The sequence below is a fragment of the Salvelinus fontinalis genome, chromosome 25, assembly GCF_029448725.1.
Source record: "Salvelinus fontinalis isolate EN_2023a chromosome 25, ASM2944872v1, whole genome shotgun sequence".
Taxonomy (NCBI): Eukaryota; Metazoa; Chordata; class Actinopteri; order Salmoniformes; family Salmonidae; genus Salvelinus; species Salvelinus fontinalis.
In genome coordinates, this window is record NC_074689.1 from 29,920,578 (window position 1) to 29,946,054 (window position 25,477).

Here is a 25,477-nt window from a genome sequence, read left to right on the forward strand (position 1 = left end):
ATGTCTGCAAGAAGCGGGTCTAGTTTAATAGTCTGACAGAAGACAAGAAAGTGCTTGCACATCCACTGGGTCTAATAACGCTATGCCTAGTCAAGTGCTCTGCAACAGTCAATCCACAAATCCACACTATCCAGTGTCAGGCCTGCCGGTTGCCATGGCAGCAGCGTGGCTTGTTGGCGTGTTTACAAAACAAGTTATGATTATGTCAGCATGACAGCGCGCCGTCGCTGCTGTCGAGATAAACACAGCGACCGTTGTTAGGGAATTTCATATTAAAATCGTCACAGGGAGGTGTTTAGTTTGTTTAATGAGCTAATCAGCGAGAGGCTATATAATTAGACTCAATAACACAATCACTGAGAGGCCTTTTCCTTTTTTGTTTTGCATAAGCGAAATCATTTCGGGCCGATTAATAATATATCAGAGCCGTGGGTTGGATTTCTCGCTCTCCACTTGCTTCCTGTGTTTTTATCCATCTACATCTCATGTATACATTTGTCCCAAATCCCCTGTCAAGCACTTATTGAAACTGTCAGAAACCAAATAGCATTCCCTTAAGCATGAGAGAACTTAAAAGTGGCAGTGCGCAAAAGATGGGCTTTGAGAGAGAGATTTCAGTAGATCCTGTACAGGGTGCAAAGGACTGGTGATGTAGGAGTTCAATACATTCATTGATACTGAAAAGAACATGATCATGCCATCTTCAAGCACATGCATGTGAATAAAGTATGCTCAGAAGCAAACCTCTGTCAATAGTTAGGCTGAAGCCAAAACAGGCAAATGTCAGAGAGAGAGTGACAGGGGGATTGAACTGGGAGGGATTGTCTGCTCCATGTGAGAGTACAGAGACTTTCTTTGCCGCTTCCATCATAAATGTGTAACATGACCACAAATATTGTCAAACTGCCCGACTTCCTACGCAACCCCATTCTACACGTTATCCGTTAAAAAAAAGGTCGACTAAGCAATAAGACATCCTTTGAGAAGACTTCCTGTTCACAGCCATCAACGACAATAACATGCACATATTGGCTCTTAATGTCACCACGCCTCTAGGGAGGGCACAACTTAGGAAGAACCAATAGTGCCAGTCCTAGCAGACTTGAATTTGGTTGTCTGATTCTTTAGGAATGTAGTGGAATGAAAGTCTAAAATAGAAATAGTTGAGTTCAGATACCCACAGAAGCTACTTAAGTAGAACTTTAAAGTTTTTAACTTAAGTACCTTACACCACTGACATTGGACCAGTGAATCACCATCCAGATCATATTGGACCATTTGACAGTAGGTCAGAACAGTCTCCGGAGCGATTGACTCAGAATACTGGAGCACGGGGGAGGTATTTCATATCGTGCAGTAGAAAAAGATGAAGCATATTTGTGCTCTGGCACATCCTCCTAATCTAGCAGCAATATTAGCCATCAGTGTAGTGGTAAACCTCTCTATCCTCTTACAACAGCCAAGTACCCCCCCACCGCCATATTTCACATAAACACAACGGAAATGGAAGTATGTAAAGCCCATGAATTTAAAAATTCTTCAACAAAGTAAAAGGACACTGTGTCACATCTGGTTTTCATGTTTCGCTCCGTGGGCTTTCTTACTCAGAAGGTATTGCTGATAACCTGTCAGTACAATATTAGAGACACACTGTTCGTTCTGAAAACAATTACACAAAAACTGTATGGCATAACACATCTTATGTTGTATTTTAAAATATACAGTGTGCTGAAATTACTCCAGCTTAGAACCTTCCCACAAATGTATCACTGCCTGTCTCAAAGCACGTCCATGGGGGGGTATCCTGGTTCAAGGAAACGAAGTGCCGCTGCCTCATTTAAACAACATAAACGTGCCAAGGAGCTAGGCTAACCCCTCCACACACACACACACACACACACACACACACACACACACACACACACACACACACACACACACACACACACACACACACACACACACACACACACACACACACACACACACACACCAGCACTCATGGGAGTGCACACTGCACACAGGGAAGCACGTATGCAAACACACACACGAGCAGTAGAGCTCATGCCGGCAGGCAAGTAGACACACCACACACAGGAAATCCCAGCTGATTCTAGCGATGGAAGCCCACCCTGTAAATGATCCTATACTGGAAAGAGCAATCCTCCTGAGATAACAGGAAGTAGGGGAAAAACTAAAGAAGAATAAGAAAAAGTATGGACTAAAACTTCAGCTCAGAAACTTCTGTATAGACTCTTGTGATGTGTTATACACACAGGAATCCACTTGAAATCTGCCAATCAAATAGAAGTATTGAACATGTTTGCTCGAAGTCAAAGCAAGGTGGCTTCTTTAAAATGTGAGTTCTTACAGATATATCCTTACAACAACAAAAAGTATATGTATATTATAATATACTAACAAATCAAAGTAAAAAAACAACATTAACCTCTATAATTGAAAAAACAAACAAAAAAGGCTATAGAGTCAATAGCTGCCTATTGGGCTTAGATATACAGAGGAGCCAAGTTGAATTTCCCCTTCTGACAGCTTTGGCTGTCCTCCCTCTTCCCTCAGCTTGGTGGAAATGGGTTTGTGTCGTGCTTTGCGCCTCAATGAGTTCCTCTCCGAATTAAAACACCTTCAAAAAAGACTGTTCTGTAGTGCCCCTCCTCCCCAGCATCAAACCCTTGGCACAGACTTGAGGGCTAGAAAGAGATAGAAAGAGGGGGGGAGAGGAGGGAGGAAGAACAAGGGAGACAGACGGCAAGAGCGAGAGAAAATGGGGAAAGAGACAAAGAGAAAGCAAGAGAGCCAAAAAGAGAGAGAGAGCAAGAAAGACAGAGATAGCTAGTGAAAGAGCGAGAATGCAAGAAAGCAGCCACGACCTCTCAACATTCATTAATGCACACTCCACACTGGCACTAATCAATGTGACTGAGCAACACCAAAGGGACTATAACTACAGAGAGAGGGGATATGAGTTGTGGATCAGACAGAGGATCACAACTCCCACCACGGCAGAGCAGTCTGTCTGCACCACTATCAAACATGTCGTCCTGTGAAGATAGAAGGCTTCTGGAAGACTAGGAGCCTTCCAAAGATCTTTAGATAGAACTACAGACTTGGTTGAAAAGCTATAGACCGTCCTAAGAGCTGCTACAGGCCTGCTTGAAGAGCTGCTACAGATTTGGTAGAATGGCTACAGACTGGAATATACAGAAAAGCTACAGACTTGGTAGAATGGCTACAGACTGGAATATACAGAAAAGCTACAGACTTGGTAGAATGGCTACAGACTGGAATATACAGAAAAGCTACAGACTTGGTAGAATGGCTACAGACTGGAATATACAGAAAAGCTACAGACTTGGTAGAATGGCTACAGACTGGAATAGACTACAGAAAAGCTACAGACTTGGTAGAAGTGAATAGCTGCTAGATGAGCTACAGACCTTTCTGCAGAGCTATAAGTCTGGCAGACGAGCTAGACCTTGTTGAAGAGTTACAGGTCTGGCAGAAGAGATACAGATCTTGATGAAACTATATAGGCCTGGGAGAAGAGCTACAGACCTTCAAGAGCTTTAACCCTACCGGTACAGTTTTGGGGAAGAAACTTTTCTGTAAGGACCCAAAGACAGTAACAAACAGATAAACAGCCTTACCTGCTTCACCCTTGGCTTCCCTGGGGAGAACTTCCTCTTGGAGATGGCAGGCTTCCCCATTCCAATCTTGGGGGTGAGGGGAATAAAGGTTGTGTTGGTGGGAGGCACACTAGCACTGTATCCAGGATAAGGCTGGACCTGAGATGAAGCCTGGGCCTGGATTTGGACCTGAACCTGGGGTGGGCTGGCTTTCCTAGGGGAGGCCTCTGTAGAGAAGGGGGACGGGGCCAGCCTAAACGAGAGTTCGGGAGACATTCCAGGGGAGGCCTTAGGGGCTCTGCTCTCTCCCCTCGGAGAGCCGAAGTCCGAGAAGCTGCAGTCGCTGGCAGGGGTAGTATCCATTTCTACCGTGGTATCCATGTCTACCGTGCTCTTCCATTCAGGAAGTTCAGCCATGGGACTAAGCTCCTTTTCTCTGATTGTATCCTCTTCAACAGGCAATATATTTGAAGGCAACACCTCCCCCTCATCTAACACAATTGGAGGCAAATCCTCCCCCTCATCCTCTAACTCCTTCTGCAACTTCTGCACAACCTCCTTTTCTGCAACTGCACCCTGCTCCTCCTGCATAGGTTCCAGAACATTCTCCTCAACAGCCTGTTTCAAATCCGAAGGTGTCCTTTCCACAGGTGCTACTTCCATAGGCTTCTCCTCTACAGGGGGCTCCTCGGTAGTCTCCTCCAAAGGCTCATGGGATATTTCTTTGGTGGGCGGAGTAAAAGTGGTTTTGGAGTCCTCCGATTTGGTCTCCTCTGCATTGTGGGGCAACGCCTTCTCATGCGCCGCCCTTTTTGTTCCTTCTGGCGAGTCCGATTTTTCCAGTTCCTGTTGGTCGTCGTCGGCCCTGGGTGCGGCGAGACTCTGGGAGGCGAGCGGTGACACGCCCACTAGAGTTCCAGACCTCTGGGGAGACTCCGGGCCCTCCGTCAGGGTAACGGTCACCTGGATCTCCTGCGCCGGTTCAGCACCTGGAACGGAGAAAGCCAATTAAATAAGAGCTCCAGCTTGTTTATCATCCTGAATCAAATTGCATGTATTATTGAATCGGAGCTGTGGTATTTATTTTTCAAAAGTGACACCTACAACAAGAGGGTGGAGACGATCTTATCTAAGTGGCTGGGGGAAATTATACTGGGACGTTATTGTGATTTTAAAACATACAGCATGGTTTTCTATACTGTACCTGAGAGAGACTCTTTGGGCTCCTGCTCCTTTAGAGGGCTAGGGCACGCCCCTTCCTCCCGCCGAGGGCTAGGGCACGCCCCTTCCTCCCGCCGAGGGCTAGGGCACGCCCCTTCCTCCCGCCGAGGGCTAGGGCACGCCCCTTCCTCCCGCCGAGGGCTAGGGCACGCCCCTTCCTCCCGCCGAGGGCTAGGGCACGCCCCTTCCTCCCGCCGAGGGCTAGGGCACGCCCCTTCCTCCCGCCGAGGGCTAGGGCACGCCCCTTCCTCCCGCCGAGGGCTAGGGCACGCCCCTTCCTCCCGCCGAGGGCTAGGGCACGCCCCTTCCTCCCGCCGAGGGCTAGGGCACGCCCCTTCCTCCCGCCGAGGGCTAGGGCACGCCCCTTCCTCCCGCCGAGGGCTAGGGCACGCCCCTTCCTCCCGCCGAGGGCTAGGGCACGCCCCTTCCTCCCGCCGAGGGCTAGGGCACGCCCCTTCCTCCCGCCGAGGGCTAGGGCACGCCCCTTCCTCCCGCCGAGGGCTAGGGCACGCCCCTTCCTCCCGCCGAGGGCTAGGGCACGCCCCTTCCTCCCGCCGAGGGCTAGGGCACGCCCCTTCCTCCCGCCGAGGGCTAGGGCACGCCCCTTCCTCCCGCCGAGGGCTAGGGCACGCCCCTTCCTCCCGCCGAGGGCTAGGGCACGCCTCTCCCTCCTTTAGAGGGCACGTTCCTTCCTCCATCCGAGGGCTAGGGCACGCTCCTTCCTCCCTCCGAGGGCTAGGGCACGCTCCTTCCTCCCGCCGAGGGCTAGGGCACGCTCCTTCCTCCCGCCGAGGGCTAGGGAACGCTCCTTCCTCCCGCCGAGGGCTAGGGAACGCTCCTTCCTCCCGCCGAGGGCTAGGGCACGCCTCTCCCTCCTTTAGAGGGCACTCCCCTTGCTCCAGCCGAGGGCCAGGGCACTCCCCTTGCTCCAGCCGAGGGCCAGGGCACACCCCTTGCTCCAGCCGAGGGCTAGGGGACGCCTCTCCCTCCTTTAGAGGGCACGCCTCTCCCTCCTTTAGAGGGCACGTTCCTTCCTCCAGCCGAGGGCCAGGGCACGCCCCTTCCTCCCGCCGAGGGCTAGGGCACGCTCCTTCCTCCCGCCGAGGGCTAGGGCACGCCCCTTCCTCCCGCCGAGGGCTAGGGCACGCCCCTTCCTCCCGCCGAGGGCTAGGGCACGCCCCTTCCTCCCGCCGAGGGCTAGGGCACGCCCCTTCCTCCCGCCGAGGGCTAGGGCACGCCCCTTCCTCCCGCCGAGGGCCAGGGCACGCCCCTTGCTCCAGCCGAGGGCTAGGGCACGCCCCTTGCTCCAGCCGAGGGCCAGGGCACGCCTCTTGCTCCAGCCGAGGGCTAGGGCACGCCTCTTGCAAAAGCGGCACCACCACCTCCACCACAGCCATAAAGACATCTGGAAGACAGGAAATAAAAGCAAAGTCATGCCTTAATTGACAGCTGTTTGTAACAAAAAAATAATAGGCTTCCAACCAATTCTCACAACAACAACAAAAAGAAGAACAATAAAACTTTTGGCCGTGTTGCAGTAGAGTAATCAAGAGGATATGGATAAATGCGAGCTCAGTTTGGTCCCGTAGAAAACCTGGCCCAGAGACAAAGGTATATGAGACAAATGCTATTTATTTCCAAAATGGTTTGGCCACCGTCAAAGGAATTTCTCATTAGAAAAAGTTCCCAGTTTTGAATGCAGAACAATGGGGAACTGAGGCCCCGCTCAACTCCTGTGGTTCTCTAGTGAGTCACACACTGACACCACCCAAGCAGAACAATTCACAGCCCTTCCAATTAGGCACTAATTTCAAGTTAATTAGGGAACATCTTCCTCCCAGGTATTCTCACTTCAACTCACCACCACATTCCAAAGCCAAAACGCAGCTGCTTTAATAACTCAATACCTAGTGTTCTCTCTATAAAACAGAGTCTACGACTTGACAATTCTATGCCCTGAGGTCTTTCTATAGTGGATGGAGTGGATGTGAATAAGCCGATACCACTGCTATTGAGTGATTCCTCAAGAAACCAGGGAGAGAAAAAAAAGATTTCAGATTTTCAGAATTTTATCCATAGAATGGTCCTTTGGAAGGATTGTTGACATATATTTGTATCTAAAAGCATAATTGATAAATAATTAAAGTTGAAAAATGTGACATTTTGGCCTTACCCAGGCCTCCTTTATGGCTGCAATGTTTAACTTTTTGGGCGATACAACAAAATTCACATAGAAATGTGAGTTATAGATCTGTCACTCTCATTGAATGCAAGTCTAAGAAGCGGAAGACATGTTCTATGTGTGCTAGAAACCTTTGGTTTTGTACACAAACTTCAAACCCCTGAAAATACAATATTTTAGGTTAAGGAAAATACATTTCACAGTGGTTTATGTGGTACAATGATTATCTACACTATACTTCCATGTTTTGTCACAAACTGAAATGGTGAACTATTAGAATTTTAGCAACCAGAAAATGGCAGAGCAATTTCTGCATAGTACATCTTTAAGACTCCATAATGTTTAATCTGTAAGTGCTACAAAGAAAACATTGGTGTCATATGAAGCTTTACCGCTTGCTCTGTAATACCAGAAGTATTTTCATTTCAATGGGAAAAAAATACATTAACGTATGAATATTGAAAATATACAGTACCAGTCAAGTTTGGACACACAAACTTATTTCAAGGGTTTTTCTTTATTTGTACTATTTGCTACATTGTAGAATAAACAGTGAAGCCATCAAAACAATGAAATAACACATTTGGAATCATGTAGTAACCAAAGAAGTGATAAACAAATCTAAATATATTTTATATTTGAGATTCTTCAAAGTAGCCACCCTTTGCCTTGATGACAGCTTTGCACACTCTGCATTCTCTCAACCAACTTCATGAGGTAGTCACCTGGAATGAATTTCAATTAACAGGTGTGCCTTGTTAAAAGTTGGAATTTCTTTCCTTTTTAATGCATTTGAGCCAATCAGTTGGGTTGTGACACGGTAGGGGTGGTATACAGAAAATTGTATTTTACCAAGTAGGGCTAAGTCCATATTATGGAAAAAACAGCTCAAATAAGCAAAAAGAAACAGTCCATCACGACTTTAAGACATGAAGGTCAGTCAATGCGGAAAATGTCAAGAACTTTGACGGTTTCTTCAAGTTCAGTCGCAAAAACCATCAAGCGTTATGATGAAACTGGCTCTCATGAGGACCGCCACATGAATGGAAGCCCCCGAGTTACCTCTGCTGCAGAGGATAAGTTCATTAGAGTTAACTGCAACTCAGATTGCAGCCTAAATAAATGCTTCAGAGTTCAAGTAACAGACATATCTCAACATCAACTGTTCAGAGGAGAATCAGGCCTTCATGGTCGAATTGCTGCAAAGAAACCACGACTAAAGAAGAAGAGACTTGCTTAGGCCAAGAAACACAAGCAACGGACATTAGACCGGTGGAAATCTGTCCTTTGGTCTGCTGAGTCCAAATTTGAGATTTTTGGTTCCAACTGCCGTATCTTTGTGAGACGCAGAGTAGGTGAACGGATGATCTCTGCATGTGTGGTTCCCAACGTGAAGCATGAAGGAGGTGGTGTGATGGTGTCGGGGTGCTTTGCTGGTGACACTGTCCGTGATTTATTTAGAATTCAAGGAACACTGAACCAGCATGGCTACCACAGCATTCTGCAGCGATACACCATCCCATCTGATTGCGCTTAGTCGGACAATCATTTGTTTTTCAACAGGACAATGACCCAACATACCTCCAGGCTGTGTAAGGGCTATTTGACCAAGAAGGAGATTGATGGTGCTGCATCAGACCTGGCCTCCACAATCACCAGACCTCAACCCAATTGGGATGAGTTGGACCGCAGAGTGACGGTAAAGCTGCCAACAAGTGCTCAGCAAATGTGGGATCGCCTTCAACACTGTTGGAAAAGCATTCCAGGTGAAGCTGGTTGAGCGAATGCCAAGAGTGTGCAAAGCTGTCATCAAGGCAAAGTGTGGCTACTTTGAAGAATCTGAAATATAATGAATATATTTTGATTTGTTTAACACTTCTTTGGTTACTACATGATTCCATGTGTTATTTCATAGTTTTTATGTCTTTACCATAATTCTACAATGTGGAAAATAGTATTTGCCTTATTTTTCAGTATATTTTGGAACACAATATACTCTACAGGTTCCAAAGTGGGATTTCTGCTAGTTTTAAAGTCATGGCCCATTTTATACAGCGAAATTGGCATAGTAGGCAATGTAACCAAGCAGATCCCTCCTTCTACATCCTGCAAATCACCAGCATAGGGAGGCCATTTTGAATCCATTTTCACATGCTTACAAATTGGATCATAACTCTAAAAGTAGCAGAGATCCCACTTCGGAACTTTGATATGCTTTCTTATCATATAACAAAACAAACGGTAAAGCTTCATATGACACCAATGTTCAATTTGTAGCACTTACAGATGAAACATTATGGAGTCTTAAAGTGGAACTGACAGCGCTTTAGCAACATTAACTCTTATTCAAATACAACCCCAGGAAGAACATGCCTTTTTAATCCATTTTCTGACAAGCGAGCACAGACATTGAATTTTTCAAGTTTTCATACTTTCATAGAATGTTTGGGAATGACAGTAAGGTATGTGAAAATTCGGCCGTGCGTTAGAACAATTAATAAACACTGCAGCAAATACAATCTCATAAAAATGTGTCAGTCTTGTCCAGGCCCAGATTCTACACAGTCACAGGTGTGCCATAGTCAATCAGAACTACAGTAAGCTTATATGCAAATAAGCCATTTGCCACACACACAGGCCTGCCTTCATTCACTTTGAACTGGACATTGGTTTACAGGCAGGAGCAACTGAGTGACTTTAGCCATAGAATACACCTGAATGGATTTCTGCCAATATGTAAATACTACAGGAGTCTTCTTACATTTTGGGAACTTTACAGTCATATTGATTAAACAACCATGAACAGGTAGGCTCTCTCTCTTCCTTAGTTGCCTATGCACATCAACAACAACAAGATCAACAACTGTTAGCCAGAGCGAGATGAGCTCAAATCTAATTAGGTAACCGTAGACAAACCCTCCCAAACGTTTTCAGCTTGTTGGCCGTCAAAATTGTGCTGATAAACGATACGGAATAGTAGTCTGCTCGTCCCACGTTTTGACATCTGAATGGGAACTTTCCGGCCTGCCTGCCCATTTGATAGATGCCAAATACATTTGATTGACAACTAAAAGATATGCGAACTGTGGATAACAGTCGTCCAAGTTCAGCATAGCTAGCTATAGCAAAGTGATTGACATTTCTTGCAAGCTAACCAAATGACACATGCATCTCTAGCTGTAGCCACCAAAAAACGATATTGGGAGAAAAAGTCAGCCACTCACCCAATGACGTCCTCTTAGCAGCCAGCTAGCTAGCTAGTTAACATTGAGCTCCAGGTTTTCAGCTTGCTAAATAAATACATAGCTACATAAATAGATAGTCTATTAGCCACGTTATGACTGACTTGTGATCATTGCCCTCGCTAGTTTGATTGTATTGACATTCCCAGCCTTTGCTTGTCCGTTTTTGTCCAATATTGAGTAATTGAAACCGTGCATCCCGAATGGCTGGAGGCAGCAAACAAGATCCCAGGCCAGTTGTGATTTACAACACTGGTAGCAATATTTGTTGGACTACCAAGAAATATATTGGTGAATTTATCATGCACTGAACTGCATCCATCTATCTGTCAACAATGCCTTGCTCTACGTCATGGAATTTTCAGTCAAATATAACCTATTTTTAACATCTCTTAGAAAGTTGCTTTTGTAGCATAAACTGGGAATTAGATATTTTTTACAGATATGAATGTTTTATATAGATTTTTTTTAAATTTCACCTTTATTTAACCATGGAGGCTAGTTGAGAACAAGTTCTCATTTACAACTGCGACCTGGCCAAGATAAAGCAAAGCAGTGCGACCCAAACAACAGAGTTACACATGGAATAAACAAACATACAGTCAATAACACAATAGAAAAAGTCTATATACAGTGTGTGCAAATGAGGCAACATAAGGGAGGTAAGGCAATAAATAGGCCATAGTGGCGAAATAATTACGATTTAGCAATTAAACACTGCAGTGATGTGCAGAAAATGAATGTGCAAGTAGAGATACTGGGGTATCTGGGGGTAGAGATACTGGGGTATCTTTTTTTTAATTATATATTTTTTTTTAAATAACAGTATGGGGATGAGGTAGTTGGATGGGCTATGTACAGATGCAGTGATCTGTGAGCTGCTCAAAGTTAGTGAGGGAGATGAGTCTCCAGCTTCAGTGATTTTTTTTATATGTGCAAAGTTGTTCAAACACTGTCAGTTCCACTTTAAAGGAGGCCTGGGTAAGTCCAAAATGTCACAAATATTCAAAATGATATGAATTCATTATCAATTATGCTTTATAATACAACAATCCTTCCTCCAAAGGACCATTCTATGGATTACATTTAGTGAAAATCCAAAACATCATGGTATTTTTCTGTCCTGGTCTCGTGAGGAATCACTCAATAGCAGTGATATCAGCTTACGTTCTAGTATTCACATCCACTCCATCTACTATAGAAAGACCTCAGGGTATGATAATTGTTTTCCAATAAGAAAAATATGTGTGAAATACAGGAATAATAATATGGTAAGCTTCATTTCAAGACTCTTTAGGCTTAGATATAGTACTCACTCAGTTTCAATGCAAAAATAGGCTATTGGGGAGAAGTGCCCTTTTCAATTTCTTAAAATATTAACAAACACTATATCCTAGTTCCTTTTCCCTGCAACTACCATTCACATTACCCTGGGAGCTGGTCTGAAAAAGGCCCCCACCCTCCATTTCTGCCTCTCACTCCTTGCGTCCATGTTTCCCTCTTTTTCTTCTTCCCCTCCTCACATTGGAGAATCAGCACATGCAGTAAAACCCACACAGAAAGGCGTCACCATGACAACCCCTGTTTAGAAGACCCCCGCTCTCATTAGAACGCCGAGGCAATGGTTTCAGGCAGAACATAACAGGCCCAGCAAATCGAGAGAGAGAGAGAGAGAGAGAGAGAGAGAAAGAGAGAGAGAGAGAGAGAGAGAGAGAAAGAGAGAGGAAGAGAGAGAGAGGAAGAGAGAGAAAGAGAGAGAAAGAGAGAGAGAGAGAGAGAGAGAGAGAGAGAGAGAGAAGAGGAGAGAGAGAGAGAGAGAAGAGAGAAGAGAGAGAAAGGAGAGAGAAGAGAGAGAGAAGAGAGAAGAGAAGAAGAGAGAGAGAACGAGAGAGAGAAGAGAGAAGAGAAAGAGAGAGAGAGAAAGAGAGAGAGGAAAGAGAGAGAGAAAGAGAAGAGAGAAGAGAGGAGAAGAGAGAGAGAAAGAGAAGAGAGAGAGAGAGAGAGAGAGAGAGAGAGAGAGAGAGAGAGAGAGAGAGAGAGAGAGAGAGAGAGAGAGAGAGAGAGAGAGAGAGAGAGAGAGAGGAGAGAGAGAGGGGAGAGAGAGAGGGGAGAGAGAGAGGGGAGAGAGAGAGGGGAGAGAGGAGAGAGGAGAGAGAGAGAGAGAGAGAGTTAACAAACCCACTGTGTTTGGCCTGCAATGAAAGTCTTAGCAAACTAAATGGAGTAAAATGGATGGGTGTGAGACTACACCAGCAGGGGAGTCAGAGTGTGCAAAGTTCAATGTGTAACTGAGTTATAAGGCCTGGGGACCCACCTTGAACTCTAGTACTACAGTACCACATCTCACTGGGAGGTTCGGCTAGGCTCATCTTCACCAAAAATTACTTGAAACAAATGACCCCCCTCTCCTATCGACCAATCAGACGAGTGGGAACATGACGTAGCTTTAGCGATCACAGTTTGGTTACCGCCCAGAAGAAATCAGGGGACCCCCGTTGATTACATGAATGGTTGGGAATGCACTCAGTATGATCAGGGGTCCGTTAAGGGCACAGTGAACACACAGGGAAGACAAGCTGAGCCTCTTGATTAGACTGACACGGGAATGTCATTGGGAACAAAGCACACCTGCTAAATACTGACATGCCAATATGATGGATCTATAGAGCCTCAATTATCCATCCAATCAAAACTCTGTTCTTTGGGGGGGGGGGGGGGGGGGGGGGATGTACGCATTCAGATGATAATATGCTTATAGTCTGTGTCATTGTAGAGGTAGGAGGAGATGCATCAGAAAAGGAGAGCGATATGGAGAAAAGAGGAGTGCCTGTTTTAATCCTCTCCAGTGGTAAATACACCAGCGCCTCTCCATCTCTGTCTCTTTGCTGCTGCTGCCGTGGTGAATACATGCCCGCCGTTCACGCTCGGCTAGCACAGATGGGAGAAGGGGGGGGGGGTGACGAGGCCAGAGCGTCCCATTGGCTGAGCCCGGGCAGCTATTTTTAACTTGCGGCAGAACCGCCACTGTCTCCTGAGATGTCTCCCCCCCCCCTTCTCCCCTCCCCCAAGAGAGCCGTACTGCAGCAAGAACATCTCAACAGCACCACAGAGCAGCCAGACAAGGCTGGATTCCCTTCACATTTCAGTTCTCCACCCATACTCCTATTATGCTGTTGGGCTGTTAGTTTCTCAGAGAATAATGACGAGTATGGGTTTGAGTCCCGCTGGGGCCACCCATAGGAAAATGCGCGGATGATTTGGACAAGGGTCTGCTAAATGGCATATATGATTATTTTATATTATAGATCCTTTTCATCCTTTTCCATTCATTTCATCCCTTTCCTGTAGTCCATAGAATGAGCACCTTTATATGATTATTTATAGACTATCTATCTATACTAGACTCTTCACATTGTTGCCTCAATCATATGGTTGACAGTGACACGTTGTGTACTTAGTACAGTTCACAATCAAGTTTCACCTTTGGTAAGAATTTTCCTTTTAATACCTCAAGGCCTCATACAAGAGAGTACTTCTGCATTGTATTTCTGGTAGCTACAGATGAGATGACCACTAGAATGATGTAGTAACTGTAATGTAACGGGAGCAGTCTGAACTTGCCTCGGTTGACAAGCAGGCTGTGTCCCAAATAGTGCACTACTTAGTGCACTACTCAGGGCCCATAGTCTCTAGGACTCAGGGCCCATAGTCCCCATAGTCCCTATGGACTCAGGGCCCATAGTCAAAAGTATTGGGCCCTGGTCAAAAGTATTGCCCTACATAGGGAACAGGGTGTAGTTTGGGACGCAGATCTCTACTTGAATCAGGCCCTTGACATTGAGGTAACAGATCCCATTGTCTGGAGGGTAAACAAAAACACTGTGTTGCTGAAGTTCCAATCACACACACAGTGCCACACACACATACACAGAGTGCCACACACAGAGTGCCACACACAGAGTGCCACACAATAGCCTCAGCTGCCCTGGCTAGATAGAGATTAGCGCTGTGACGATACCAGTATCGCAAACTTTTTTCGATGGCAAAAATGAAAATACGAAGCAAACCAGACTCTTTTGTCCTTTAAAAACCTGCCATATTGGAAAATAAATAATGTGACTGGATGACAACCTAATGATGATGTCCAAGATTAGGGCTGTTTTCCTACAGAAGTAAAATCCGCATCATAGATTTTTTTCATAGCCACGGCACTAATGAGTATCGTGATACTGTATGGCACCGGCCCTAACAGAGTGAGACAGGATCGGAGAAAGAGAGAGTGATAGAGGACCAGTAAAAAAACAGAGCAAACAGGATAGTGTGAAAAGACTTCGGCTCTGACTGAGCGACACCTCCCCCTCTCCCCCACCTCACGAGAACACCTCCAAGCCATCACACAGTCCCAGGATTTCAGCCAAGGGAGAGACCTTCCACCTCTTCTCCCTCCGCCGCTCCAAGCAGCACAAAAATAGAGGGCAGGGGGAAGGGAGAAAGAACGAGACATTATGAGCCAAGGAGGAAGAGAGCGAGAAAGCGAGGTAAGGCAGAAAACACGAGATAGATCAAGATGGGAATGCACGAAAGGGCTCCAAAGAGAACATTAGCTCTGCCACTGAAGATAAATGGTCTGGGTGTAGGTGACTAATAAAAGTCTGGCTGTGGCAGACAGTGGCACCAGCAGGTAAGTGGTTAGCCAGTGGGGTCAAAGACCACCCACACCCCCACTCCAGAGGGGCCCGTCGCCGTCCTCATTGGCTAAGCACACCCCAGTCCTCACCTCTGACACCCCAGATCGATGCACAGCCATGTCTCTCCTGACAGCATGGAGAAAGGGAGTATTGCCCCCCAATGCAAAGCTGCTGCACTGAGTTATTCAGCCATGAATGTTTGAGGTTGTGTGGAGTTGGTGTGTGTGGAATTTTAGGTAATAGAGTCAGATAAGGCACAAAGCAAAGCTCAGGTAATGGTGTTATTGGTCATTGGGCCAGAATGAGTTATACAGTTCTGCATTAGCAACTCTGTGCGGATGCATGTACAGCGCATTCCGAAAGTATTCAGACCCCTTGACTTTTTCCACATTTGGTTACGTTACAGCCTTATACTATAATGGATTCAATTGTTTTTTCCCCCTCATCAATCAACACACGATACCCCACAATGACAAAGAAAAAACTGTCTTTTTAGAACATGACAAATAAAATGGAATATCAGATTTACATAAGTATTCAGACCCTTTACTCAGTACTTTATTGAAGCATCGTTGGCAGCGGTTACAGCCTCGAATCTTATTTGGTATGACGCTACAAGCTTGGCACACCTGTATTTGGGGAGTTTCTCCCATGCTTCTCTGCAGATCCTCTCAAGCTCTGTCAGGTTAGATGGGGAGCGTCGCTGCACAGCAATTTTCTGGTCTCTCCAGAGATGTTCGATCGGGTTCAAGTCCAGGCTCTGGCTGTGCCACTCAAGGACATTCAGAGACTTGTCTTAAAGCTACTTCTGCATTGTCTTGGCTGTGTGCTTAGGGTTGTTGTCCTGTAGGTAAGTGAACCTTCGCCCCAGTCTGAAATCCTGAATGCTCTGGAGCAGATTTTCATCAAGGATCTCTGTACTTGAAGCGGACTAGTCTCCCAGTCCCTGCCACTGAAAAACATCCCCACAGCATGATGCTGCCACCACCATGCTTCACCGTAGGGATGGTGCCAGGTTTCCTCCAGACATGATGCTTGGCATTCAGGCCAAAGAGTTCAATCTTGGTTTCATCAGACCAGAGAATCTTGTTTCTCATGGTCAGAGTATTTTAGGTGCCTTTTGGCTAACGACAAGTGGGTTGTCATGTGCCTTTTACTGAAGAGTGGCTTCCGTCTGGCCACTCTACCATAAAGGCCTGATTTGTGGAGAGTTGCAGAGATGGTTCTCCTTCTCCACAGAGGAACTCTGGAACTCTGTCAAAGTGACCATCGGGTTCTTGGTCACCTCCCTGACCAAGGGGCTTCTCCCCCAACTTCTCAGTTTGGCCAGGCGGCCAGCCAGCTCTAGGAATAAACTTGGTTGCAAACTTTTTCCATTTAAAAATGACGGAGGCCGCTGTGCTCTTGGGGACCATCAATGCCGCAGAAATGTTTTGGTACCCTTCCCCAGGTCTGTGTCTCGACACGATCCTGTCTCGGAGCTCTGAGGACAATTCCCTCGACCTCATGGCTTGTTTTTTTCTCTGACATACACTGTCAACTGTGGGACCTTATATAGACAGGTGTGTTCCTTTTCAAATCATGTCCAATCAATTGAATTTACCACAGGTGGACTCGAATCAAGTTGTAGAAACATCTCAAGGATGATCAATGGAAACAGGATGCACCTGAGCTCAATTTCATAGCAAATGGTCTGAATACTTATTTAAATAAGGTAATTCTGTTGATGTATGAATTTGAAAACATTTCTAACAACCTGTTTTTTGCTGTGATGCTGTGATGTCATTGTGGGGTATTGTGTGTAGATTGATGAGGGCAAAACATTTATTTAATCCATTTTACAATAAGGCTGTAAGGTAACAAAATGTTGAAAAAAGTACAGGGTCTGACTACTTTCCAAATGCACAGTATTGTCGACACACATGGTTTGTGTGTCGACAAAATTAAATATTACTGTATACGTGTAAAAAAACAACTGCATAAGTGAATATGAGTGTAGGCCTAGGAGTCTAGCCTAGTGTATACTGCTTGATGTGGTGTTGTGTCTGCACCCACCAGGACATGTGACAGGAACAGGATGGAGAGAGGCAGGGGGTGGGGAGGAGAGAGGCAGGGGGGGAGAGGGGCATGGGGTGGGAAAGAGAGCGACAGAGCGAGAGCTCGACCGAGAGAGCGAGAAAGAGCGAGAGCGCGCTAGAGAGCACAAACAGAGAGAGAGAGACATATGGAACAAACAGAGAGAAAGAGGGGGGATGGTTTTTTCCTCTCCCTGTGCTACTCTGCAGCCTGTTTTGGCCCGGGCCCAGAATTCTGCTGCTTCTGGCAGCCTGGTTCCACAAAGGAAAGGCCCATGGCTACGGTGAGTAACAAACACTTCCTATCCCATCATCACTCAACTTGTCCCAAGCATATATGTGAGCGCACACACACTGATGCGCTTGAATATATGCATGCACATCCCAGTTCTACACACTAACACACACACACACACACAAACACAGACAGGCACGCGCAGACAGACAGGCAGAGACAGGCACGTACAGACAGACAGGCAGAGACAGGCACGCACAGACAGACAGGCAGAGACAGGCACGCACAGACAGACAGGCAGAGACAGGCACACACAGACAGACAGGCGCACACACAGACAGACAGGCACACACACAGACAGGCAGAGACAGGCACGCACAGACAGGCACGCACAGACAGACAGGCACGCACAGACAGAGACAGGCACGCACAGACAGAGACAGGCACGCACAGACAGAGACAGGCACGCACCGACAGACAGGCAGAGACAGGCACGCACAGGCAGGGACAGACAGGCACGCACAGACAGACAGGCAGAGACAGGCACGCACAGACAGACAGACAGGCACAGACAGAGACAGGCACGCACAGACAGACAGACAGGCACAGACAGAGACAGGCACGCACAGACAGACGGGCAGAGACAGAGACAGGCACGCACAGACAGACGGGCAGAGACAGAGACAGGCACGCACAGACAGGCAGACAGGCAGAGACAGGCACGCACAGACAGGCAGACAGGCAGAGACAGGCACGCACAGACAGACAGGCAGAGACAGGCACGCACAGACAGACAGGCAGAGACAGGCACGCACAGACAGACAGGCAGAGACAGGCACGCACAGACAAACAGGCAGAGACAGGCACGCACAGACAGACAGGCAGAGACAGGCACGCACAGACAGACAGGCACGCACAGGCACGCACAGACAGACAGGCAGAGACAGGCACGCACAGACAGACAGGCACGCACAGGCACGCACAGACAGACAGGCAGAGACAGGCACGCACAGACAGACAGGCACGCACAGACAGACAGGCACACACACAGACAGGCACACACACATACACAGACAAACACACACAGACAAAGACACAGACAGACAGGCACACAGAGACAAACAGACAGACAGGCAGGGACAGACAGACAGGCAGGGACAGACAGGCAGGGACACACAGACAGGGACGGGCAGGGACACACAGACAGGGACGGGCAGGGACACACAGACAGGGACGGGCAGGCAGACTCGCGGGCACACAGACAGACAAGCAGGCAGGCACACAGACAGACAAGCAGGCAGACACAGAGAGAGGCAGACACAGAGAGAGACAGACACACCCGCCCGCACAGATACAGGCACACACAGACAGAAACACTGGCCCGCCCGCACAGACAGACACAGACACGCCCACAGACAGAGACAGACAAGCCCGCAGACAGACAGATACGTCCGCACAGACACAGACAGACAGACAGATACGTCCGCACAGACACAGACAGACACGCCCGCAGACAGACAGGCCCGTCCGACAGGCAATCAGGCCCGTCCGACAGGCAGGCCCGCCCGACAGGCAGGCAGGCAGGCCCGCCCGACAGACAGGCAGGCCCTTCCGCCCAGACCGACACGCCCGCCCAGACTGACCCTCCCAGACAGACAGACCGACCCGCCTGCCCAGAATAACCCGCCCAGACAGACCGACACGCATGCCCGCCCATACAGACCCGCCCAAACAGACCGACCCGCCCGCCGACAGACACACCCACACAGACAGGCTAGAAGACAGTGTAGAGAGGTGACGGGGTGGCTAGAAGACAGTGTAGAGAAATGATGGGGTGGCTAGAAGACAGTGTAGAGAGGTGACGGGGTGGCTAGAAGACAGTATGGAGAGCTGACGGGGTGGCTAGAAGACAGTATGGAGAGGTGACGGGGTGGCTAGAAGACAGTGTAGACAGGTGACAGGGTGGCTAGAAGACAGTGTAGAGAGGTGACGGGGTGGCTAGAAGACAGTATGGAGAGGTGACGGGGTGGCTAGAAGACAGTATGGAGAGGTGACGGGGTGGCTAGAAGACAGTGTGGAGAGGTGATGGGGTGGCTAGAAGACAGTGTAGACGGGTGACAGGGTGGCTAGAAGACAGTGTAGAGGGGTGACGGGGTGGCTAGAAGACAGTATGGAGAGGTGACGGGGTGGCTAGAAGACAGTATGGAGAGGTGACGGGGTGGCTAGAAGACAGTGTAGACAGGTGACGGGGTGGCTAGAAGACAGTATGGAGAGGTGACGGGGTGGCTAGAAGACAGTATGGAGAGGTGACGGGGTGGCCAAAAGACAGTGGAGAGAGGTGACGGGGTGGCTAGAAGACAGTGTAGAGAGGTGACGGGGTGGCTAGAAGACAGTATAGAGAGGTGATGGGGTGGCTAGAAGACAGTGTAGAGAGGTGACGGGGTGGCTAGAAGACAGTGTAGAGAGGTGACGGGGTGGCTAGAAGACAGTATGGAGAGGTGACGGGGTGGCTAGAAGACAGTATAGAGAGGTGACGGGGTGGCTAGAAGACAGTATGGAGAGGTGACGGGGTGGCTAGAAGACAGTATGGAGAGGTGACGGGGTGGCTAGAAGACAGTATGGAGAGGTGACGGGGTGGCTAGAAGACAGTATGGAGAGGTGACGGGGTGGCTAGAAGACAGTGTAGAGAGGTGTGACGGGGTGGCTAGAAGACAGTGTAGAAAGGTGATGGGGTGGCTAGAAGACAGTATAGAGGTGATGGGGTGGCTAGAAGACAGTATAGAGAGGTGACGGGGTGGCTAGAAGACAGTGTAGAGAGGTGACGGGGTGGCTAGAAGACAGTATGGAGAGGTGACGGGGTGGCTAGAAGACAGTATGGAGAGGTGACGGGGTGGCTAGAAGACAGTGTAGACAGGTGACGGGGTGGCTAGAAGACAGTATGGAGAGGTGACGGGGTGGCTAGAAGACAGTATGGAGAGGTGACGGGGTGGCCAAAAGACAGTGGAGAGAGGTGACGGGGTGGCTAGAAGACAGTGTAGAGAGGTGACGGGGTGGCTAGAAGACAGTATAGAGAGGTGACGGGGTGGCTAGAAGACAGTATGGAGAGGTGACGGGGTGGCTAGAAGACAGTATGGAGAGGTGACGGGGTGGCTAAAAGACAGTATGGAGAGGTGACGGGGTGGCTAAAAGACAGTATGGAGAGGTGACGGGGTGGCTAGAAGACAGTATGGAGAGGTGACGGGGTGGCTAGAAGACAGTGTAGAGAGGTGACGGGGTGGCTAGAAGACAGTGTAGAAAGGTGATGGGGTGGCTAGAAGACAGTATAGAGGTGATGGGGTGGCTAGAAGACAGTATAGAGAGGTGACGGGGTGGCTAGAAGACAGTGTAGAGAGGTGATGGGGTGGCTAGAAGACAGTGTAGAGAGGTGACGGGGTGGCTAGAAGACAGTGTAGACAGGTGACGGGGTGGCTAGAAGACAGTATGGAGAGGTGACGGGGTGGCTAGAAGAAAGTATAGATGTGTGACGGGGTGGCTAGAAGACAGTATAGAGAGCTGACGGGGTGGCTAGAAGACAGTATAGAGGTGTGACGGGGTGGCTAGAAGACAGTATAGAGGTGTGACGGGGTGGCTAGAAGACAGCATAGAGAGGTGACGGGGTGGCTAGAAGACAGTATGGAGAGGTGACGGGGTGGCTAGAAGACAGTATAGATGTGTGACGGGGTGGCTAGAAGACAGTATAGATGTGTGACGGGGTGGCTGGAAGACAGTATGGAGAGGTGACGGGGTGGCTAGAAGACAGTATGGAGAGATGACGGGGTGGCTAGAAGACAGTATAGAGGTGTGACGGGGTGGCTAGAAGACAGTACAGATGTGTGACGGGGTGGCTGGAAGACAGTATAGAGGTGTGACGGGGTGGCTGGAAGACAGTATGGAGAGGTGACGGGGTGGCTAGAAGACAGTATAGAGAGGTGACGGGGTGGCTAGAAGACAGTGTAGACAGGTGACGGGGTGGCTAGAAGACAGTGTAGAGAGCTGACGGGGTGGCTAGAAGACAGTGTAGACAGGTGACGGGGTGGCTAGAAGACAGTGTAGAGAGGTGACGGGGTGGCTAGAAGACAGTGTAGAGAGGTGACGGGGTGGCTAGAAGACAGTGTAGAGAGGTGACGGGGTGGCTAGAAGACAGTGTAGACAGGTGACGGGGTGGCTAGAAGACAGTGTAGAGAGGTGACGGGGTGGCTAGAAGACAGTGTAGAGAGGTGACGGGGTGGCTAGAAGACAGTATGGAGAGGTGACGGGGTGGCTAGAAGACAGTGTAGAGAGGTGACGGGGTGGCTAGAAGACAGTGTAGACAGGTGACGGGGTGGCTAGAAGACAGTGTAGACAGGTGACGGGGTGGCTAGAAGACAGTGTAGAGAGGTGACGGGGTGGCTAGAAGACAGTATGGAGAGGTGACGGGGTGGCTAGAAGACAGTGTAGAGAGGTGACAGGGTGGCTAGAAGACAGTGTAGAGAGGTGACGGGGTGGCTAGAAGACAGTATGGAGAGGTGACAGGGTGGCTAGAAGACAGTGTAGAGAGGTGACGGGGTGGCTAGAAGACAGTATGGAGAGCTGACGGGGTGGCTAGAAGACAGTGTAGAGAGGTGACGGGGTGGCTAGAAGACAGTGTAGACAGGTGACGGGGTGGCTAGAAGACAGTGTAGAGAGGTGACGGGGTGGCTAGAAGACAGTATGGAGAGGTGACGGGGTGGCTAGAAGACAGTGTAGAGAGGTGACAGGGTGGCTAGAAGACAGTGTAGAGAGGTGACGGGGTGGCTAGAGGACAGTATGGAGAGGTGACAGGGTGGCTAGAAGACAGTGTAGAGAGGTGACGGGGTGGCTAGAAGACAGTATGGAGAGCTGACGGGGTGGCTAGAAGACAGTGTAGAGAGGTGACGGGGTGGCTAGAAGACAGTATGGAGAGGTGACGGGGTGGCTAGAAGACAGTATAGACAGGTGACGGGGTGGCTAGAAGACAGTGTAGAGAGGTGACGGGGTGGCTAGAAGACAGTGTAGACAGGTGACGGGGTGGCTAGAAGACAGTGTGGAGAGGTGACGGGGTGGCTAGAAGACAGTGTGGAGAGGTGACGGGGTGGCTAGAAGACAGTATGGAGAGGTGACGGGGTGGCTGGAAGACAGTATAGAGAGGTGACGGGGTGGCTAGAAGACAGTGTGGAGAGGTGACGGGGTGGCTAGAAGACAGTGTGGAGAGGTGACGGGGTGGCTAGAAGACAGTATGGAGAGTTGACGGGGTGGCTAGAAGACAGTATGGAGAGGTGACGGGGTGGCTGGAAGACAGTACAGATGTGTGACGGGGTGGCTAGAAGACAGTATAGAGGTGTGACGGGGTGGCTAGAAGACAGTGTAGAGAGGTGATGGGGTGGCTAGAAGACAGTACAGATGTGTGACGGGGTGGCTAGAAGACAGTATAGAGGTGTGATGGGGTGGCTAGAAGACAGTATAGAGAGGTGATGGGGTGGCTAGAAGACAGTATGGAGAGGTGACGGGGTGGCTGGAAGACAGTATAGAGAGGTGATGGGGTGGCTAGAAGACAGTATAGAGAGGTGATGGGGTGGCTAGAAGACAGTGTAGAGAGGTGACGGGGTGGCTAGAAGACAGTATGGAGAGGTGACGGGGTGGCTGGAAGACAGTACAGATGTGTGACGGGGTGGCTAGAAGACAGTATAGAGGTGTGACGGGGTGGCTAGAAGACAGTGTAGAGAGGTGATGGGGTGGCTAGAAGACAGTACAGATGTGTGACGGGGTGGCTAGAAGACAGTATAGAGGTGTGATGGGGTGGCTAGAAGACAGTATAGAGAGGTGATGGGGTGGCTAGAAGACAGTATGGAGAGGTGACGGGGTGGCTGGAAGACAGTATAGAGAGGTGACGGGGTGGCTAGAAGACAGTATAGAGGTGTGACGGGGTGGCTAGAAGACAGTATGGAGAGGTGATGGGGTGGCTACAGAGAGAGAGAAGAGGAGGAGAGATGGGGAAATCACAACAACTCTGCATCGCAATTGATCTGGGTGGCAAGCAGGCTGGGAACAGGGTCCATTTTAATTTGGCTAGGTAATAACTAGGGCTGTGACGATAACAGTATCCCAAGTTCAGTGGGAAAAATTAAAACATGAAGCAAACCTAACTCTTTGTTCCATTAATGACCTGCTGTATGTAAAATAATGTGCTTTAGTTTAGAAAATAAATACATGTGACTCTGGATGACAACATAATGATGTTTGTTTCCAACATTAGGGCTGTTCCGCTCCGTGTTTTGTTTCTTTGCCGCGATACTAACGAGTATCGCGATACTGGTATCGTCCCAGACCTAGTAATAAATCTTTGGAGGGAAATCAGATTGGTTTTTAGCTGGCGGCGCAGTGCCGGCCCATGATAGGTCACCAGCTGGTTCTGTGTATACAGGAAGGCAGTAATTGAAGAATTTCTCTCCCGCTACACCTGGCCTGGCACTGTGAGAGATGATGTGGATGGAGGGGATTCAATGCCGTGTGGACCTTCAATTTGGGGATGACCAGATTTGCACTGCATCATCCAAAAATACATTATAAAACCCAAAGAGATATTGTCCAAAAAATATGTTCAGGACAGTTAATTGTTGGTTAGCGCCAAATAGTCAACAAGTCTACAGCACTATGCCACAGTCAACTACAGTACTATTCCACAGTCAAAAACAAGAGCACGGCACTATTCCACATAGTCAAAAACAAGACTACGGCACTATTCCACATAGTCAACGAGACTACCGCACTATTGCACATACCGGTAGTCAATGAGACTACAGCACTATTCCACAGTCAACGAGACTACAGCACTATTCCACAGTCAACGAGACTACAGCACTATTGCACATAGTCAACGAGACTACAGCACTATTCCACAGTCAACGAGACTACAGCACTATTCCACATAGTCAACGAGACTACCGCACTATTGCACATACCGGTAGTCAATGAGACTACAGCACTATTCCACAGTCAACGAGACTACAGCACTATTCCACAGTCAACGAGACTACAGCACTATTGCACATAGTCAACGAGACTACAGCACTATTCCACAGTCAACGAGACTACAGCACTATTCCACATAGTCAACGAGACTACAGCACTATTCCACATAGTCAACGAGACTACAGCACTATTCCACATAGTCAACGAGACTACAGCACTATTCCACATAGTCAACGAGACTACAGCACTATTCCACATAGTCAACGAGACTACAGCACTATTCCACATAGTCAACGAGACTACAGCACTATTCCACATAGTCAACGAGACTACAGCACTATTCCACATAGTCAACGAGACTACAGCACTATTCCACATAGTCAACGAGACTACAGCACTATTCCACAGTCAACGAGACTACAGCACTATTGCACATAGTCAACGAGACTACAGCACTATTGCACATAGTCAACGAGACTACAGCACTATTGCACATAGTCAACGAGACTACAGCACTATTCCACATAGTCAACGAGACTACAGCACTATTCCACATAGTCAACGAGACTACAGCACTATTCCACATAGTCAACGAGACTACAGCACTATTCCACATAGTCAACGAGACTACAGCACTATTCCACATAGTCAACGAGACTACAGCACTATTCCACATAGTCAACGAGACTACAGCACTATTCCACATAGTCAACGAGACTACAGCACTATTCCACATAGTCAATGAGACTACAGCACTATTCCACATAGTCAACGAGACTACAGCACTATTCCACATAGTCAACGAGACTACAGCAGTGTTACTCAATCCTGGTCCTGGGGACCCAAAGGGGTGCACATTTTTGTTTTTGCTCTAGCACTACACACCTGATTACGCTAATCAAACAAAAGTTTGATGATTAGTTGATTAGTGGAACCAGGTGTGTAGTGCGAGGTCAAAACCCCTTTTGGGTCCCCGTGACCAGGATTAAGAAACACTTGACTACAGCAATATTCCACATAGTCAACAACTAGACTACAGTTATATTCTACATAGTCAACTTGACAACAGTACTAATGCAAGTAGTCAACAAGATAACAACACTGTTCCACATCATATGTATTTGGACAGTGAAGCAAAAACATGTATATATACACAGTAGCAGTCAAAAGTATGACACCTACTCA

The 25,477-nt window shown here is 48.3% G+C and overlaps 2 protein-coding genes across 12 annotated transcripts in view; both read right to left on the bottom strand.

Moving 5' to 3' along the window:
• The window catches only part of kmt2ca (lysine (K)-specific methyltransferase 2Ca), a 230,290-nt gene that overhangs the window by 75,682 nt on the left and 129,131 nt on the right, over positions 1–25,477 (bottom strand). For all 11 annotated transcript variants that reach the window (XM_055881823.1, XM_055881825.1, XM_055881829.1 and 8 more), the window contains 2 exons: positions 4,849–6,270; positions 3,666–4,633 (listed from right to left, as the gene is read on the bottom strand). In XM_055881823.1, coding sequence (XP_055737798.1) covers positions 3,666–4,633; positions 4,849–6,270 — 2,390 coding nt within the window. The remainder of the gene's footprint in view (positions 1–3,665; positions 4,634–4,848; positions 6,271–25,477) is intronic.
• LOC129823091 (uncharacterized) overlaps positions 1–25,477 on the bottom strand; it is a 97,344-nt gene that overhangs the window by 7,599 nt on the left and 64,268 nt on the right. The window lies entirely within an intron of this gene.